At 32.3% G+C, this 21,852-nt stretch overlaps 3 protein-coding genes across 3 annotated transcripts in view; 2 read left to right on the top strand and 1 right to left on the bottom strand.

The window, feature by feature from the left end:
- Window positions 1–1,088, top strand: part of LOC145693940 (glutamate receptor ionotropic, delta-2-like) — a 68,285-nt gene extending 67,197 nt beyond the window's left edge. The window contains exon 2 of the transcript XR_014132857.1: window positions 679–1,088. The gene's annotated coding sequence lies outside the window, so the exon portion shown is untranslated. The remainder of the gene's footprint in view (window positions 1–678) is intronic.
- A 48-nt stretch (window positions 1,089–1,136) lies between these two features.
- On the top strand, window positions 1,137–3,301 carry LOC145660771 (glutamate receptor 2-like). The gene has a single exon (XM_081726176.1). It carries the CDS (start codon window positions 1,137–1,139, stop codon window positions 2,730–2,732), a length of 1,596 nt encoding a protein of 531 aa, XP_081582302.1. The 3' UTR covers window positions 2,733–3,301.
- A 12,552-nt stretch (window positions 3,302–15,853) lies between these two features.
- The window catches only part of DAT (Sodium-dependent dopamine transporter), a 188,216-nt gene continuing 182,217 nt past the window's right edge, over window positions 15,854–21,852 (bottom strand). The window contains exons 13-14 of the mRNA XM_081770816.1: window positions 18,536–18,703; window positions 15,854–16,041 (exon numbers count right to left, since the gene is read on the bottom strand). Coding sequence (XP_081626942.1) covers window positions 15,925–16,041; window positions 18,536–18,703 — 285 coding nt within the window. The 3' untranslated portion in view covers window positions 15,854–15,924. The remainder of the gene's footprint in view (window positions 16,042–18,535; window positions 18,704–21,852) is intronic.

Here is a 21,852-nt window from a genome sequence, read left to right as displayed (position 1 = left end):
GAACACTGAATGCAAAGTTGTCCCCATGTAACTTCGTTACTGGAATCCAGCTTGCGGAATGCTTGCACACGTTTTCCAATCAAGTTGGATGCAAGCTTGGCCGACTGGCAATTCAAGCTTAGAGCAAGCAATTTCCAAATTGTTTCTGCTACTAGAGTATTCATTACCCTTCCTCTCTGAAGAAATATACTTTTCCTGAGAAATTTCTATTTTCATCTTGGGATATTTTCAATTTGCACTGCATCTCTTATTAAAGCTTTCCACATAGAAGTTTTGGTTCATAAGGATCACAAGTTAAAATCTTAACCATTAATATAGAAAAATGTTAACAATTTGGGTTTCAGAGTAATATTAAATTAATCCATTAGAATTTAATAGATTTATTACACATATGTATTGTGTATATTGTATGTATTATGTATTTTCCTCTACTCCATCGTCTTAGTTAAAATTTATTATTATTATTATTATTATTATTATTATTATTATTATTATTATTAATGATAATTAGAATATCATATGCTATTTTTATTCTGTCTACTATGGCGCTACGCTTTGTATTTGCAAATGCAATATATTAACAGTTTAATTTAATTTTTTGATATTATTTTTGTAGATTAATATTTATTGTTTATTTGTCTGAGGACTTAAATACATTAATTTTCTTCTATCTTTCAGGTTTTTACTTTAGTGAAAGATGTTTTGAAATGAAAATTTCCACTGAAGACTCATTCATACGAGAAGGGTTGAAATATGTTTTGATGATACACTGACAAATATTTCTTAGTTTAAAAAAGTTTTTCTCTGTACTTGAGAATATTTTTCAAATCCAAAAAGAGAGATTGCTTCCTTGCCCATGTTAGAAACAAGCACATTAACATGTACTAATGATTCTAAAAGAAATAAAACTGTCAACGATATTCCTGTATAAAACTCTGGTAATATTTGTACTTTGTACAAACAGTACTTACGAAAGTCAGTTGTTGAAGTTTACAAATGACGATTGTTATCAAGCTGAGACGATATCCACTTTGGTAACTCTATTTCACAGATATTTACATGATCAGTATACTCTACTTATTTGTTCTGAGAGAAACGATATTAGTTACTACCACAAATTACCCTTCATATACCCTATGATATCAATAGAGCTAAATCAACTGAAAGATTGGAAGAACATTTATAAACATAATCTGGATATAGCTGCTTTATTTACGAAAACTTTGCGCTTGGTTACTGACTTATTGGAAGAATTTATTACGTTGGTTATCAGAAGAAAAATAATTATAGTTCTTTATAATAACGACAGATCAATGGTTCAAGAGTTCTTCGAGAGAACTAACCAACTTGGAGTTTTAAATATAATTTTATTAGTGCCAAAGTCCAACCAATGGAAGGTTTTTTTGTCTAGTGTCACGAAAGAAGTGATTGAAACTAATCTATGGAGTATCAATGATTACACTACTGCTAAAGACCTGTTTATAGATCACACGACTGATCTACAAGGCAAACATCTAATAGTATCTACATTTCATCAACCACCTTTAGTGATTCGCGAATCAGAAAATGATTTCCGTGGTATTGAAGCCCAATTATTGTCTGTTCTTGCTGAACGAATGAACTTCCACATTGTGCCCAGAGAACCTGGAGATGGAATGTTATGGGGTTTTCAGTTAGATAATGGAACATGGCTAGGTCAGATGGGAGATCTAGTGTACAGACGCGTGGATCTTGCAGTGGCAGATATCTTCTATACAATAGAAAGAATCGAAGTGATTGATTTTTCAGAACAATATTTTCGCGATCGTGTTTGCTGGGCAGTTCCTAAAGCGCAAAAAATTAAACCCTGGAAATATCTACTCATGCCTTTCCCTAGCTATATCAGGTGCATCATCGTCATTATGTTTATCATCTTCGGTATTATTATGTGGACGGAAACTAACAAAACAAATCATAATTCCAAAGATATTGTTCATTTTTTATTAATTTCTCTATCATTTATTATAGGTAATTCAGTTCCAAGACTTACATTTTCAAAACTTCTTTTGGTTCCTGCAGGAATATGGTTAGTATGTCTTTTAGTTATATCAAGCGTATACAAAGCAAAACTTTTCAGTTTCTTGGCAGTTCCTCCTCATTTACAAGACATAAACACCGTTCAAGAACTTCTGGATTCAGGAATTCGTCTCTTTGGTCACGAGGCACTTCGTTCGCTTTATTTAGATCCAACTGATAAGTTAATTCTGCAAGTTTATGAGAGATATGAATTTGAAACAGATCTGTATGAGTCCTTAGAAAGTGTAATTAAAAACAAAGACTTGGCCACATTGCAAAGTGAACGGCTACTCGAATATTATCAACGAGTTGAATATGATGAGAATATGAAATTTCATATAGCACAAGATTGTGCTGCAACTTATATCATAGGTTGTCTGTTTCCTAAAGGTTCTCCGTATATGCCACGAATGAATGTGTACATAAGGCAACTGATTCAAGCAGGATTAATTCAACATTGGTATGATGAAATTTTGCACAACGTTACTTTGATATCATCCTCTAGAGAACTAGCTACTAGTTTGAAGACTGATAAGTCGTCAATATCACTACGAAAATTGGAAGGAGCTTTCTATCTGGCGATATTTGGTTGGCTCATTTCTCTCATAGTTTTCATTTGTGAACAGTGTTGGAGTATATTCCGTGCAAAGAAAAGTCGTATCGTTCAGCAGAAATAAGACAATCATATTAACGTATATTAATCCTTTGCTCATCAGGTATGGTCTAAGTGAAATCACCCAATGGTCAAAAAGTCCTACTTTTAATTCAAAACGATCAAATCGCCCACAAAATTCTCAAAACGCACAGAAAACAGTAAAAAAAAAGGGGCCAAACTCCCAAAACGACCTGGACACCCAACGAGTGGGTCACCCACAATAACTCCAAAGAGACAGATCGACTTCAAAAAAACGGTCTCAATGCTGAATAGCAATCAAAACTTATGGTTTGGCAGTTGGGATTCTGACCGTTTATATAGAGGTTTTTACCGTCTTGTGTGACCAATTTAACCATTTCGAAATGTGAGTGATCTGTTCAGGTAACATCAGATATGACTTTCATATTTCGCTGAATCAATAAGGAAAAACTGAACATAACTCAAATCCTAGAAGATATGTTTATCAAAGAGCACAGGTTGTTACGAAATATTTCTTGATATGTCTTAAAACTGGCCATAATTACTGATAACTGTATAAAATATGCTCTAGAAGGTCCTGCTCTATGAAGCCATAAAGCAATCAGTTCTAGATGTATACTGTGTGACTCCACATTTTGCTTCCCACATTCTCAGAACTCTACAAGGAGAGGACAAGGAGCAAATAAAAAAACTTGGGTTCTTAAGAAATAGTGGTGCCAGGTAAACAAGAATATCAGTGGCTTTGCAGGTGCACTCGTACATGCCAATTATCTTCACTCCATTTTCATACCTTCCCTCCTTTACTATTCCAATTCCTTTCTAACATTTCTCGGATCAATATTACCTTTAAAAATACCGGAGTGTCCCCAAAATAATTAACTATTTTTTAAAGGAAAACGTTGAAACAATTAATAGATCTTATATTTTGTTTATGATTTGAAATATTCAATGAACTAGAGTAATTACAACCACAACTAGATCAATTAGATCTTTCTACATTAACGGAATTAATTTGTTCAATTCCCCCTCTAATGAGCACCTTGATGAGATGGCAATGTTGTATGCAAAGTGTAGCAACGATGTAGCAGGTCTTGGTATCCTGGCATAACTAATAATACGTGTAACGAAAGATATGAAGAGCTTATTTAGGTTTATTCTTGAGTATATTAAAGTGACATGGTATTTATAAGTTCTTTCACAAAATGACAAATCCACGATCTCAAAGGGTGATGAGAAAATTGCGGTAGAAGTTCTGCCAAAAGCATAAAATTGAAATTGGCGCTAGCTTGCTTGCACTGCAATGACTCGGTAAGTGCCTTTGTATATGAGTGCCACTTGAACCCGTTGTTCAATAAATATTTATGACTCTTGCTTGCTAAAACTTCTACTCTGATAGATTCTTTGACATATGCAGAAGCGGTTCTCTTCCCAACAGACCATACTTCACGCATCTTGTACCGATTCCTATTATCTTTGACTCAAGATCAGATTCTTTTCCGGATCTCACAGCGCTATCCCCAAATTCCAAGGTTGTGAGTATAAGCTATTTATTATTGTCCCACTCTTGCCTACTTATATAGAAGTGGAACAGTTTGAAGGTGTACATCAGCTACTCCCTACTCGCGCTTGTATGTTTGTTATTAATCGTTCACCTGATGCGCCCAAGGGAATACTTTCGCCATCATTGTACTATGTAGGGCAAGTATGCCTAATTTCGCAATAAATTTCATATTTGCATATATATTACCAAATATTTAATTGTCAAATAACAGCAGACTTGATTGTTTTGGAGGGACATATTAACTTGACAAGATATATGTGTTGTTGCTTTCTTGCTGTGTTTAGAAATTTAGTAATGTTCCGTCGAACTACAACATACAATTGGTCCCAATTTCGCAGTTCTATGTCCTAATTTCGAATTAGGTGTGCCTAATATCACAGTACTGCCTGTTTGTTACTAATTTCACTATATGCGTTACAAACTGATAGGATCTGATTTATACATGTGAACACATCGATATTTTTTCATAATAGCTACATTTTATTGATCTTATTATTATTATTAAGAAAACACAACGTTAATCATTTCATGTAAATTGGCTAAGCTAACCAAAATATGAAACTACTACTGAAACCAATTCAAAAGCATTACATGATGAAATAGGGCCTAGCTGCAATATTAATCTGAGTGCTATAGCAAGGCTAGAAACAAAACTCGCTTATGTAACTAAACATTATCTAACCCACATGACACAGCAAGTGTTAGAAAATCAAATGGTCAAAACACAAGAAATAGAATGAGCTTAACTATACAAAAGCTACTACTGAAACAAATTCAACAACTGTAAAGTTGATGAAATAGCTACAATATGAGACAATAGAACACCAAGAGAATTCAGTGCTCCAGTAGGGCTATAACCAAACCAGGTTTAGGTAAGCATTACAGATCAAGTGAAAGAGAATCAAATTTTCAAAGTACAGGAAAGGTAATCATCTTCCTCCTTGCAACCAAGGCACATGAAATCAGTCACATAGCGCGTTAAGCGTTGACAAAGTTCATGGAACCAATCGAAGCGATGGAGACATTGGGTTCATTTCACACCTTCTTTGTCATCTTTGAAATGTCTTCCACATAACTGGCAGACATTATTGTTTCTGACTTCCGCATTTGATCTGGTTGGAGCACGCTTAGGAGTAGGTTCTATTCCGGATGTTCCTTGTGGTATTTATTCTGCTGATTTAGGTCTTTCAACGAATATGCGAGCCTTCTGAACAATTGTCTGCCTATGCCGCACCTTCCCCCAGCAAAACTCTAAAATGTCGGAATAATCATTTTAAATGGCAACAAGCGTTTGCAGCAGTGACGTTTCCACAACAAAATATCCCACAATGCTGTGTGTTAGGTTTGACAACATTGTTACAACCAACGTTGTTACTAAAGAGTTTGTTACAACCAAGTCTCCTTGCCTTTGTTTTCTAGTGTACCCTAGCTACAAACAGCCGTACCGAATTTAAGCCTATACTGAGGCTTATACGAAAGCTAGGGATATCTTGCATATATCATTACATTTCTTGTTATTTACTTTACCTATTTAGTTACACATGATATGCTATGCTCTAACATCTACGCTACAAACACCTGGTGAATAAGGACCTGTACTTCACGTCCCAACGAGTACGAAAAATTGTACTGCTTTTCTATTTCATCTAGTTTCTGAGGAATCCTGTAGGTGGTAAAGCAGGACAACATTTCTTCTCATAAATTAGTAACTGTCATATATTACTCATGCGGAGAACTACTTTCTCAAGTTCGTAATTCTTCACATTATATGGTACTGCGAAGTTAGGTATGCTTACCTCATGTCACTGTTAAAGATGTTTGGAGCTGTCTCACATCATTTCTAGGATGCGTTTGTCGACGTCCTCCCCACAAAGTTACAGTTTCACATATCTTGTTTCCTTATTTTCATTATTTTCCACCGACTAAGCACCAAGCTCTTCTTTATCTTTTGCCATGTACGATTCTATATATCGGGTGTACTCTCCAGGGCCTCCTTCAGTCGCTAGGGAAATCAAAAAATCTTTGTGGCAAAATCGTAGATTGGCTTGGGACCATTAGCATTACTCTACAAATCCATCAAGTAGTTACAACGATTGTTACGTTAATAAGTGGCGCTAGTGTCAACGTTTACCGACTTTAACTGCCATCTGGAAATATATCAATGTTATTTGATGGATTGGTAGATCTACTCTATGGTTCTTTATCTGCGACGTTGCCATACAGTGCAATTCGCGTCTCCAGACAAGGATCTGCGAGGTATTATTATATATATTTGTCACTTTATTTTGACTTGTAGAATAGTGTTCTGTAGTCCGTGGGCGCCATTTTTAGAATATTCGATATACACATCAACATACACCCTTGATCGATGACCGTACATATTTTGACTTTCTGAAACGCAACCGTCGTAATTATATTCCCCTGCGTCCGAAAGGCCTTATTTTAGCCGCTTTTTGGAAGTAGTGTTGCAGTGACCTCTGGCACTTCCGCCTGATGCCAATTTTTAAATTGTTTTCTTTCTTTAGTGTATCAACGTTGTTCTGTATTTGATATTCTTTTTATCTCCCTCCAAAGTTAGGACGTTTTTCTGTAGCGTGTTTAGTTTGTAACACTGAATAATAAATGTAGTATCTTATGTTTTTGTTTAATAGTATAATTGAAACATGTAATAATCTGACATACTGCTATTTCAGTGGCGGCGATTGGGCGTTAAAAGTCGGGGGCAAGATGTGATCTGAATATTTGTATACCTATGTTAGCTTTCCTGGTTGTGTCTAACAGTTTGTTTTACGAAAGGTTGTATAACTAATAGGATACTGTATTTTTCAGTTAATTAATTATTTTATTAAGTAAATTGACAAGAGACTAGCTCTTTGTAGTCTTAAACAACGAAAGTGTAAGAAGAGATTTGATTCCTTGCTCATGAACATCTTAAAATTCTATCTGGAAAATTGTGCGATCAGATTATTTAATAACAAATTTGTAAAAATAGATAAATAGAAAGGATGATATTAATCTTAGTAGTGAATGATGTTTTTTTTTTTTTTGCAAAAGTTATATTGAAACTGGGGATTAATGAACAACTGCCCTATACAACTGGATTTTTAATTCCATACATGCCATTAAATATATGTTATTACTCTTAGGAAGTCGTAAATATACAAGACCGTAAATACTACAAGCATATGCTACGACATTTAAAGAAATACGCAATTGCAATATTAAATGCTTTGAATTGCAATTAAAATGCAGTTCCTGTAGCTTTCTTACCTCCACGGGAAGACAAATAGCCCAATCGTACTAACACAACGGCAAATATTATATGGCACCATTTTTTTCTATGAACCAGTAATATATACAAAGATGTTACATTTCCAAATGAAACCTTTATACATTAAGGGGTCCTTCAAAAAAGAGAGGTTGGCAACTGCCCCCACTTACCCCCTCTAATCGCTGCCCCTGTGCCATTTGTAAACATACAACTGTATGCTTAGGTTTCAGTACTGGTGATTTGGATTGTATGTCAAGCAATTTTCACCTGTCGTACAAAATTTCAGTGTATTTTATTAACTAAGGTAACTACAGGTATATACGCCAGTGCAGGTAAATACGCCAAGTGTTCAGTGCTGGGACTTTCTGACGAAATCCACTAAAATGCGCCTCCAATACGTGCCACGTTCTTGGACAAGTCTGATTTGACGAATACTTCGTTCGACAGCGCTGAGATCGCCATGCCGTGCAGTGTTCTTTGCTTCGCGAAGGTTCCGTGGAAGAACGTTATTATTTTAATAGAGGTAGAAATCCGTTATTAGTACCGTGCTAACTCAGAACATTATTGATTGTTTACATCAATGTACACCTTATTTCGTGTCCGTCTAGGTACACTTTATTTTGTAAGTGTAACTTCAGTATTTGTGATTCCATGGCTACTAAATCAATACCAAGCATGGTGCAGCCTAATATGCCAGGGTTTGTGCAAGACTGACTGTAGAAGACAAAGATGTTTTAATTTGTCCCACATGTTCCATGTAATATCGGTGCAGCTTTTTAAAGTCACAGTGCAGTGAGACTGTTAATCTTCCTATGGACCAAAACTTCTGTTTGGAACTTCATTTCAACTTTAGAGATTATCATTTTTACATTTTATCGTTTTACCTTCATCTTTTGTGGTTGGTTGTTCTAATATTTGCTTCAGCCATGTTGTGTAGTAATATTTGAGTTTGTAAAATACAGCGATGTAAGCAGTTGCAAGATTTATTACAAGTTTCTAGTAGTATCCTAGACTTGCCATAATTACCTGCACGTGTTGGTAAATACGCCACTTTGTAACATTATTTCTGTTACCTTGGGTACAAAATAGAGTCGCATCATTGACATATTTTTTTCTACACGCGGAAAAGTTTACTCTGTAACGCACATATCTTTTTTCTTGTTTCATGAAAATTAAGGCCATAAAAAAATCCAACATCCTTAACATGGCGTATTTACCTGCACCTACCTTAGTTTAAAAAGTACCAAAACGTATCAAGATCAATGGTCCATCCAGTGTATACATCGTGAACTTAATAGTTTTTGGATCTCAGAAGGGTTTTAGTATAATAAAACTGGTAGGAAAGGAATAAACAAACTGGTAGAAACAATAAAAACTAGCAAAATTATCTTTATACACTTTTTATTGCTCCCTTACAGCAGTTTTTTGAAATTATGTGTTTGCTAATGTTTACACCAAGCTGAAGCAAAATCTAAAGAAAGGAAAAAGCGTTACAACATAATTGTTTGTCTTACATATTTTACGAGACTGTTTACCATTAATACATATCAACATTACACAGATAGTTTTATTCATAATAACCGCACTGACAAAAGCAGTAAACAAGTTAATAAAAGATTATGAAAATAGTGATTAAATAAGAATAATTTCAACATGAAGGTGTTCTTAAGCCTTTGTTTTTTGATAGTAAAAGAATATCTTGTTTATATTATGCTGCGAAAATGATATAGCAAATGAGCCGCTAATTTCTTAAGATACCTGGAGGATGCTGCATTGAAAGAAACTTTAAAAAAATAATTTTGTTAAGTAATTTCTCATAAACATATGATGTTATTCTGATTAGTTATTTTGTGTTTTTTTCCATTAACTTTATTTGTTACAACAATAAACATTCTGCAATTTTAAGAAGTGTATTATAGTAGCTTAGTTAAAAGTTACTTCTGTTATGTAATACACGGTTTCTGTTTAGCAATCTCCCATCTACGCGACTTACATCAATTCGTAGTTATGCAATAAATCTCGAAAATCTATGCGTGTTTGACATCCATCACAGTATGCAACAATATATATATATATATATATATATATATATATATATATATATATATATATATATATATATATATATATATATATATATATATATATATATATATATAAGAATAGGCTATATCTAAAAAACATTTACATACATTAATTTAAAATTTGTTGAACCTTAGGATTGTAATTATTACTCATATTCTAAAATAATTTATAGAAAAATCTAGAACTTGTAACCTGATAATTTTAAGTTTACTTATGTCATTGTCGCCATATATTCTGAAGTTGATGGTAATTTTTTTCTGTCTATTTGACGAAAAAACACAATTTGCAGTAGGAAGATGTATGTAAATGTAAACTATGAACTATGTAAATTATTGTAAACTTTACAAATAAAAATCAATTTTTATGGAAAAAATATATTTTGATGCTTTCAGACTTTATATGCGAATAAATAATACTGTATGGTCTTTCATTATGAAATAATATCATGTAAATAATAAACACATGTATATACACTTATGTAATATATGAATATTGCAGTTTCTTACTATGATACAATTAAGCAATTTACAGATTAGGCAATATTTAAAGTTTGAGTTACGTAAAGGTTTATCGAACGTAACTTTGGAAATTGCTGTACTTTGTTCTAATACAATAACAACATGAGAAATGATTGTGAAGAATATGTAATAACACTACACATGATCAAATTTCTCCCAAACTGGAGATTTTAAAGAATAACTTACAAAATCATCGTGAAACAATTAGCAAGAACGTAATATTGTACTTATGATTATTACTTATTTATTTCATTCAGCAGGTGAATTACAGTAGCAAACTAATTTACCAAATATATTTGTGATACAAAACATAGAACACAAAATGTTGACAAAGAATACAAAAGTACAAAATATAATTCAAAAAACAAAACTTATATTTTCATGTATTACAAAGTGTACAAATTAAAATATTATATAAAAAGTGACCATACTAAATAAATAAAACGTACAAAGATATTCATACAAAAATGCGTAAGATACCTAAAACTGTCGTGATATGCAAGTTGCAAAATAATTCAAAGTTAATAATATATATACTTGAGAAGTACAAGATTTACAACATACGATAAATATATATTTTTAAAAAAACTATTTTGCTAGCTCCGGTCGAAATTTGCAAAATTTTTAAATAGTGTTTATTCATTTTGGTCCTATACTTCTGCAAATTAAAAGAATAAGAAATATATTATAGACGCATTACAGTATGTTTGATGTCTTATTTCTGCTTTGTGTATTATACGAATGCAATTTTTCATAGATAAATATTAAATGTGTCAGTAATAAGTTTATATAATTTATAAACAGAAAATCATGATTTATATCTGCATAAGGATGTTTCCCTACGTCTCATATTTAGCATACAAAATATGATATATGTTATAGCAGACAGATTGAATGGAAATGTTATAGCAGAGTCAAATAGTTAGTGTGCCTGTCATTAATAAGAATAGGAATTCTGTTCCCAGTTTCGATGTAGATCGAAGCATTGTTACGTGATTGGGGTAGCGAATTCTGATCTACGAACTGAAGTTATAAGAGTCGGTGCGTTTACCACGTAGACGATAACACAAGGTAGTTACGTAGTTTAATAGTATGTGTTGTTTAAAGAAGTAGATGCGAAGAAGATCTGATCGCAACTAGATGAAAAGAGTTTATTTCCTTAGAATTTCTCTTGCCTGTAGATTTAGATTCCGTAAAACACTCAACTAATTCCTCCCATGAATTTCGTAATTTTATTAGCTAGAAATAAGTCACCTCTTTTGTTTCTTAATCTGTAAAAAATGCTCCAGAATCACGACCAGGAAAAAGACCATGATGCGCCAGGTTCGGTTGGGAACAATGTTACAAAGTTTTTTGTTTTTTTTGAAAAGTTCTGGTCACAGAACTACATTTATACATATGTTGAGCGATTGGGCTATATTGCGCTCAATAATAATGATAGCTATAATCATATCAATATGACTAATTTAATTATTTTCTGAGCCCAGTTTCAATTATATGATACGAGATCAATTATAATGAATCTTCTTTTAGGGATATTATGCATATTAATCTTACAATTAATATATTATTTGCCTCGTTTTTTCAAGAAAAGTTAGTGTCTCCATAATTTACTACAGTTCCAAACTATTCTGTACTTAACATGAATCTATGGACTAATACGTAATTATTATGTGATCATGTTAAATACATCATCATGTTGTTTCTCTCCTAACCGCTTGTACAAATGTTGTTCGATTTTTGTCATGATCTAGGTAAATGATTTCTTGTTGCAGTTCCATTCGAAGCATTACTGGTTTTGAAGTTTAAGTTTCCTTAATAATTACCTTATCTAAATACACTTCAACATTTCTTTGTATTCATACATTATGTTAAATAGGAGTTTTCAGTCATTGCCATATATAAAATGGACACAGGAATTGTAATTGTTACTATAAATATTAATGCGTTTAAAGTTTCGAAACCAATAACTTGTCTTTGATATAATATTTATATGTTTTGTTGATTGTCGAGACATACCTTTGACATTTCTACAGTTGAATATCGACCTTTAACTGTTTGCAATGATTTCCTGATAAAGAAACTTATGTTCATTATGCTATGATTCGGGAATTCCTTAAGAAAGCTAGAAATACAACATCTACGTTGTCTACGTTACATCCTGTTTCTTCTACGTATACGTTAAACGTAAAATAACCTTTAGAATAATTTAAGAAGTCATAAATTCATCATGAAAGAAATTGGTTTCTAAATATAGTCAAAACCTTTGAATAAAAATATAATAAATTTAACAAAATTATAAATTGCCAAGATTGTAAGATACGTTACTAGTAATATATAGTTCGCGCATCATTGGTCGGATTGTTTTCTATTCATAGTTATAGATAGATCCAAAGTATCTAGAATCTAAAATCCAATTTTATTTGTACCCAAATTCAACACAAACACGTCATAGACTTAACAGATTTATGATCTTCTCGTCCAAGATAAAATTCATATTTTGAACTTCAGCCAGAAGTCCATTACATACTGACATATAAAGAGAAACGAGAAGGTGGGATATCTTACATATAATCATAACAATATATGTATATGCGGTGATGAATTTTGGGAGTTTCGTAAATTAAAAAGTTTGTTATGCGAGTAATATCTAATTTACACAATTAACTACTTATTTTTGTGACCATGAAATTAAAAATGATTACAGAGACATTTTCACTTACTTTTAGTTAGAACACAATATGAAGAACAAACCTGCTCCAGTCGACAGTCAGAAATTAGGTTCTCAGCCTCAGACGTAGTGAAATCATAGTAAAGATAGTTACACTAATCTATGACAAGTTCTTTGTGACACACCATTTTCTTCATATTTTGTTTCATCTCGTCATCTAAAAATTCAAACTGGGTTACTTGAAGGATTTATGATATACTATAACAGAATTACTTCTTTAAGACTTTTGAAAAGAATATTGCAATACTTTCGTATTACATTATATTAGGTGCTTCAAATATTAATCTGAATAATAATAATAAACTGATACTTTCATTTTTTGTCAAAAGTTTTGAATTTTTTGACTAGAGGGTGACGTTTTCATACAATGGCCTAATTACGTACTTTTGTTGAATTCTTATAAGAAACCTCACAAATATAACATACAAAAGTCAGATTGTATTATCAGAATCGTAAGTTTTTAATTTTCATAAAACAAAATTCTGGTTTAAAGTGTAAAAGTTGAAGGTTTGATTCTGTGGATATCATTTTTTTATTAATAAATAATTGTTCCGTGTTCTATTCTTTTCTACTTTTTTTTAAAGTTTGACTTTACACGATTATGTGGTGATGAGATGAATGATAATGATAGAATGATGTCAGTCGAGGTAATGAGGAAACCCCGAGAAAACTTACACCCACAGTATTTGTCCACCACAAAGCCTACTTGGCGGAGCTGGAATCGAACTAGGGACTCCACGCACTCTGACATGTTGCCACTAGAAAAATTTCTAGTGAGATTTGGAAATACGAATCTTTTGAGTTCGTATCTTGGTAGGAGCGAAGGCTTTTCTGTTTAAGAAGTAACTTCATGTAAAAGTAGTTGAAGATAGAGTGATTAACATTAAAATACAACAATTAAGAACGTAGGTTAACATATGGTTTTTGATTGAGATTTTCCTCCAAGGTGCTTTATAACACTAATAAATGTTTTTAATATCTCAAACTATACAACAATGTTTAAGTGTTTCGAAAGATATATATATACGAAAATTACTATCATTAAAATCATTATACTTGCTTTTGCGGACCATTTGTTCTTTTAAATAATAATGGTATTAATAAACTTCGAAATATGATAACGAGACTATAAATAGAGATAAAAGAATTAAATACATAACAATTACATTTATTTCGAAGTATTCCTCTGAAAATGTATATTATGATTTTCATAAAGGAAATATCAAACAAAGACTATTGATAGTTGTTTTCTTATACTTCTTTCTGCTAAATTTGAAAAGCATGTTAACGAAAAATACAAAGCACGATTATTCCGTAAGAGAAACAGTTCTAATAATATCCATACAAATATTTTATATAATATAAAATATTTGTACCTAATACATTTATATATATAATATTTTACTGATTAAACACGATAAAACTTCCATATTTGTCTGCCACAGGAATTTCGTGTTAACGCCTTCAAGAAATACTTTTGTACATAATAATCATTACTACATCACATTATTTACATAGAAAACACATCATTAACATTTTCTACTTGACATCAATAGAACATTCTTAATTAGTTTTGTACATACACATATGAACAACGTTATACATAATTAGGTTCCTTAAAACATGAATTTACAGAAAGTTTGCTTCATTACCGTTAATTTGTCTTGTAATAAGAGTGAACACTAAACATTTTGATGAGACGCAACGTAATAAATCATACATATACAACATAAATTATATTTGTATTTACGGCATATCTCTATCTTCGCATGTTCGCCTATATTTTACAATCTAAATATAATAACGTTTGACTACTTACATTTGTTAGCTATACTATAAAGGGAGCATTTATTTCTGTCTGATACCAAAGTACGAAACCTCCAAAATATTCTTTTAGTATAAACGAGAATTAGACCCGAAATGTATCAATGGCTGAAGTGACACATTTCGAGCTTTAGTTACGTTAAAAAATATATAACTATATCTTTCAATATCACAACGATCATTGTACATAAAGTGTACAATCTACTAAGTACAGCGTTGTAAGCATATATTTGTTTATGCTCAGTTATAAATATACAAATAACATCATATATATGCCATATAATTTTATAATCTAATTTTTTACAAGAATCTTCTTATTTACAATTATAAGAGATCACAAGTATGTCATGCGTAATTTGTATCCAATAAGTGTTACTAAAGCATAAATATTGCAGTAAACATTTAAAACGTCTTAAGTATCACTCGTACACACTACACAACACAAATACAAACGTTTAAGAATTCCACTCTACATCATAACTTGAATTGTAGAGCATTTGGGTTGTCTTCATATTAACATATGGTATGTAATATTTATATTTCGAAAGCAACATTTACAAATCTCATATTTACATGTATAAATAACGTAAAGGTAAATTGTTTAAACTAAGGTTCCCCAAGTTCTACGTAGAACTGATGTACAGTACAAATGTTATTTTTACCTATACTTTTTAAGGGTAAAAGGGAATTTTTCATAGTTTTATGCCTTGTGAAAAATGAGCTAATACGGTTATGTAATTTGTGAAATAATGGAAGAAAAAGCAACCTTTTTCTTAAAGCTTGCACTGCTTGCATTACGATCTACACAGTTTGTAACTATGACAATATCTGTATAATAATTATAACAATAAGTATATTCGTCCACATGGCCTATTTCCATGAAGAATCTTTCTGTACATCTAAACATTTGTACATCATTATCTACATATAGTCTAACAAGTTCTAAAGGTTAGATCCATAATACAGTAGTGAAACTCATGTGAAGAGTATCAGAGGTTCGAAGCTCTAGAACATCAATATATTAAACAAAGAATCTATGATGTAAGTTCTATTACAACAGGTGGTATAGTATTATACGAAAAAAAAAACATTGTAACAATCATAAAAATATGTGGTTCCTAACACAACGAATTGCAACAACACTGGACGAAACAAATAAAAGCGCATTGTTTTTTTCAAACTGATATTCTTTCCTCATATCAGCAGCTCATGACGAAGCTCGCCACAAAATCCTACCAGCATAGTTCATACATTATCTGCATCCGTTGCTGTTGTCAACATCACTTGATTTCCGTCAGTTCTTACTCCATTGATTACTGCTAGTTGTTGATCTCTCCAAGGTGTCGTTAAGAATTTTAAACGCTGTAAAGAAAAGGAAAGTATAATTTCTAAAGAATATACATAAGAAACTATACACTCCTTGAACACCAATAGCAAATAAACTATTAGAAATTACTTTATTGGGCTTCTTGAATTTGAAATGGCGATGCATACATTGAGTTCGTGTGTGAACGAAGGCATGTAGACATTCTGTTGTTTCTAGTTCCGTCTAGTCCTCCAGATGACAGAAATCAGTATAGACGAAATGTTAGAGGTGAGAAATTTGTACTTCGAGTCATATTGTATAAGTGAATTTTAAAGGATTGTTGATTAACAATGTGTGTAAGACGTACAGATTTTGAATCACTGCTACTATCACGTGCCACAATTGCGTGATTATAGTTAAGTAACATGTACTATCAAGGAGCTGAGTGTGATACGAGGTTATTTCCGAATAAATTTTCATAGCAAGGTTAGCGTGAGTGAAATAAGTATCCATCACATTTCGATGCAATAAAAGGGAATATGTATATTACTTTGTGTTTCGTGAGAACGACCCAGATTGGTGTCTCGAATTTTGTGAGTGTACTGTGAATATGTACAACAATAATGAAATCTTGTTCACTTGATTTTGTGGCCTAATGGGACTACTTTTAAATGAAATTGCACTGTTAATCGCCAATACTATATGTACTGGGTCCATGCAATATTGTAGATCGTAGAATAGTGTAGAAAGAATTACTTTTTATGTAGTACAGTTCAGAGTAAACACTTACGTATGTACGAACATATTTTTGAGTACGTATAAAATGTATGGTCTTGAGAACTGTATTCACAAAATTTAAGAGTTTATATTCGGTTTTCAGTCCCGTTATAATCTTTTCTAATAATAAGGAGATATAGAGTGGTGGAGGACATCTTATACTGAGAGGATTGATCATATGTTATGCTCTGTGCACCCACCGACTGCATCAAATTCAAGTCCAAGTCATGACTCTTAGTCCACATTAATAGTATGTCATGCTATTTATAATCTAGGTATTGCATAAGGATGAAAACACGAATATTCAAAATTGAAATTTTACAATAATGGTTACATTTAAATTTAATTCAGAAGTTTGTCTAACCATTTGCGTAATTTACATTTTCTCATTGTATGCATGACGATTAAAAAGGCACATTTAATAACATTTCTTCATTCATTGGCGAAAGGAATCCGTTCGCAAGCTTGCACAGATTTTTATAGTCACTATCGCAATATAAATAAAGTTTATAAACTGGATTATAGTTCCTACATTTCAATAAGCCATTTCAAAATTCAATCGCTTTTTGAAAATAAAGAACTCACGTTTGAAATACTAACACTGAAATTTCACTCATTTTCTGCATTCTTTAGCTTGTAATACCGAAATAAATATTTTCCAGCTTTGTTATTTGACATGTATTTCCACCGCTATGGCAGTAACATTTAGGCTTGCAATAAACTGCGCACTCAATTACTCTATGCTGTAACACAAATACGCACGAAAACAAAAATTAATACACTTTTATTTTTATTTTTCATACTTTTTCATTTCCTGCTACCTAGATGTTGATCGATATGCACATCTATGGATATCTGTGTAACCTATGAGTCGATGTGCAACTGGTTAACCTGATAGGTAGAGCAAACACGAATACCGTACAAGCTATGATTCTCGTTACCAGCAGCAAGTGGTTTCTACAGCGTTGTCACATTTCCAATCTAGAAAGCTGCATACAAAGCAAGACAGAGTACACACAAAACTGTTAGCGGCTGTATCTTATTACATATGATTACTACATGGCTGTATCTTATTACATGATATATTACATATGCATGTTTGAGTGAAGTTCTCTAAAACTTGTACCATCAAAAGAAAAAAACTAAATTGTAAAATTATTATTGTAAATTAGATTTTACGTATTATAATAATTTTCCTTCGCAATGTTCTTGGGGTGCCAACGATGGGCCAAGTAGTCCATAATATACGCCACTGATTTTTAAGATAGAAGAGTTTGTCCACTTTAAACGTAATAAATACTTAGTCAAATGATACAAATATCTACAAAATTTAAAGCAATAAATGTCGCTACCATGTTTTGTATTTGGACTACTCAAACACCATTTGTTTCTCGTATGTTGTATTCATTTCTTCAGGGAATATTGAAAGTTCATTCAATTTATACATTTTTCCACTTATGATAAAATTTAAGTCAAATAGAGAAAATGAAATGATGAAGTGGTACACGAAATGTTTCCAAATTGGCTTCTTCTGCTACCAGTCAATAATAGTCGTACGCATTCCATTACGCATTATACTTAGATTAATTTTCGACATTCGTTCAATATCATTTATGTAATTTTCGATCTGCGAAACAATAGACTACTGAAGACATCACGTCATATCTATTTCGTTGCTACGTTTTCTACATTTTTCTAGTTAGATAAAAGACGTAGCTATTAACGCGGTAACTGACAAGAATTATAAGTGATTGAAATAGCTCATTAACTTACCTGCTTAAGAGTTCCAGGCGTTGTAATTAGCTTGTATATAGCCACACCAGGAATCATGGAAACACTAGATCCAGCAATACACCATCCTAGAACATTTGCCCATGCAGGGTAAATATAATCCTCGTATGTGAGAGGTTCGTATCCGATCAGCCCATAAACTATGATAAACTATGAGAATGGAAAGAAATGTTATATAAGTGTAAATATTCGATAATTATAGCCTTGAAACTTTAGATGATTTTAATAATTAAATGTAATTAAAAGTAAGTACCTTGTAATAAAATAATATTTAAAAATATGTTTTAAAGTTCAAGCAACCTTTCATTTACACTCAACTTTTGTTGGAGGCCGCGGTGGCTCAGTAGTAAAGTGTTCAGCTTTGGTGCTTGGGGTTCTGGGTTAGATCCCACCCCTTGCTAAGTAAACCTTGTGGTGGACAAACACTGTGTGCGTGGGTTTTCTCGGGGTTCTCCCGTTTCTTCCCACTTTCTTCAACCATTTAATTCATTTCTCATTATCAGCGTCTTCTTTAGCCTAGCCGGCATAACCGTAGGACGTAAAACTTAAATATTTTCAATCTTTGTTGTGTATATACATATAAAGTTTTAAGTTTCTTATAAACAAAAAGGTAAAGAAAATTAACTAACATTTCTACTAAGGAGGAATAATATATCATTACTACTATTACCATTACTACCATTGTTATTATTATAAACAATATCAAAATAGTGAAATTATATTTACTATAGATGATTAAAAATGCTAAATATTTTTCTGCTTTTCTTAAAAGTTTTGGAGTTCAAAACCTAAGTGTAAGCTCTGCATACAAAGGTTATGACTAGAGCAACCCAAAAGCATAAAAAGCATAACAGCGATTTACACAGACAGTATGGTTTGTACCTTAAACATGGTTGTGGTTGTCTAAGGGTCCAGAAGAAACTAATTTTAAAAGCATAATAAAGCATAATTTTAGAAAATAAAGCATAATTTTAGAAAATAAAGCATAATTTAAAATATATAGCACAATTCTTAAAAAATTCTGTTTAACTGCAAGTTTAACATACTGTATAAATATTTTTAAAAACCGATATTTACAACGCAAAATCATTGAGAACATAACAATGCAACAAGGAAAAACTTATTTTTATTCCTGTAAACTTCTTTTCGGTGTAATCCTTTGATGTGGAGAAAAACCGCCAACAATGAATAGTATACAAGAACTCCACACTGTACTGTTATGTGCACCTCTTGAACTTGAACACTTTCTGTACTTTTTGGTGGCATCTTTTACTTTTACTTTTTGGTGGCATCTGTATATACGCACCTCTAAGGTGCACACAAGTGATAAGAAAGATTGACTCAAGCATATATCTCTTTACAGTGCATTAAGTAGAAAGTTCATTAAATATAAAATAAATTGGTTGCATAAAATGTTAATAAATAGATCAAGATATTTAGAATATTTAATATATAGTAAATTTATACACGATTAATGTAAAACAGTGATTGAAACTAACAATGAAGCATAATTTGAAAAAAAAAAAAATAAAGCGTAATTAAACAAATAATAAAGCATAATGTGGGTTGCTCTAGTTATGTCTTTCTCATCACCAACATTATATGACAAGTGAACCTATAGTTTAATGAAGAACTCCAATAAATGACTTACCATTGGAAATCAAACCCGAATTTCCTACTCTTAAAGCCTAGAGATTATGTTTAATAAATACCAACAAATAAAGTTAAGAATTGTAGAATATTTATCAATTAACGATCTTAATACTCTTGACAAGATGAATGTAAATGTTAAATTATACATTGCAATATTATATTTTAAGATAATACACCGATGACTGTAATAAGAACAATTCTGACTTTTAGGGGTTAAAAAAAAATATACTGTAAGTCAGAGGGTATGAGGCTGAGGGAAGGATACTACTATTGTTTTCTTATGATTTTCTAACCAAAATGCTTAAGTAAAATTTTGAGAAAAATATACAAAGCTTTAGTTGGTACTCTCTATGCATTTTGTACTACAAACGTTACTTCAAATTCTTCTCATTCTCCTTTATACATCCCACAATGAATATGTTTTAAGTGTTATATCGCTGATAAAACAACCAATTTTTATATTTCGGAAGCATTAGCCTTATTTTAATTGATAAGCCTCAAATGCGACCCCAGACACTTACAGATGGTATCAAAATGATGGAAATACATCAATGTCTGGATCGGCAATGACCATAGCACTCATGTGGTAGTGTGATAGGGCAAACTGTGCTACGCGAGGAGCAGTAGTACGGCACTGTGCAGTGAACTGAGCAAACAATAATAGAATAAAATGGACGACCTCTCTGATTTCAAAAGAGAGCAAATCGTTTGCGCTTAGTTATGTGGCATGAGCGTAACAATAGTGGCAAATGTGTCGGGAGAGTCGTAGGGAATAGTTTTCAAGATGTTGCCAGTCTACAAAACTCCCTGCAAAACCATATCCATGAAGAGAAATAAAATATTTCAGTTTTACGTTCCATGATTATGTCTTGTACGAAGATGAAGATGTATGAAATGGTGGAATTAAAAAACTAGGAGGAAACAGAATCTCCAGCAAACGCATGCACAAGGTGTTTGTCCACCACGAAGTTCACTTGACGAGAGTTGGAATTGAACCAAGACCTCCACGCGCCAGAGGTGAACACTCTATCAGTAAGTCACCACGGTTCCCGTTGAACAAAAAAGCAGATTATCACTCACAGCCATCGTGCAACTGCGGTGTAAGTGACAAAGGAACTCAAACAGTATGTCATACAACCTGTGTCCCTGTGTGTTGCAGGACATGGACATACGGGATTGGGTTGCTCAGGCAAAACAGTTGATAAGGGACCATAACGTTTTATCAGAACGTCAGTGGTGCAGTAAACATGTAATATTGACCACTGATGACAGGAAACGTTTGATGTGGTCCACATTATTTCAAATCATGGACTGTGTTTATGTGTGGCGTACCTCCAAAGAAGCATGTGATTCGCAATGTCTTCGCTCAACCATGAAACATTGAGGTGACTCTGTGATGTAGTTCGCAATATTCTAGTCTTCAGTGGGCGCTATGATGATGCTTACCAGTCGCGTTACTCTTCGTGGTATGTCGTTATTTTAAGGAATAATAATATACACTGTTATTTGAACGCGGGGGAATCTGACAATCTTACTTGTGTTATCCTTCTTTTCTTGTCGGGTGAAGTTAGAATTGCAAGTACTTCTATTAATATACTGGACTACACAAGCCATGAAGTTATTTAAATTAAATACTTTTATAAATA

This window comes from Thermobia domestica, chromosome 9 (genome assembly GCF_964235325.1).
Source record: "Thermobia domestica chromosome 9, izTheDome1.hap1.1, whole genome shotgun sequence".
NCBI lineage: Eukaryota > Metazoa > Arthropoda > Insecta > Zygentoma > Lepismatidae > Thermobia > Thermobia domestica.
This window is presented reverse-complemented; position numbering and strand designations above follow the sequence as displayed.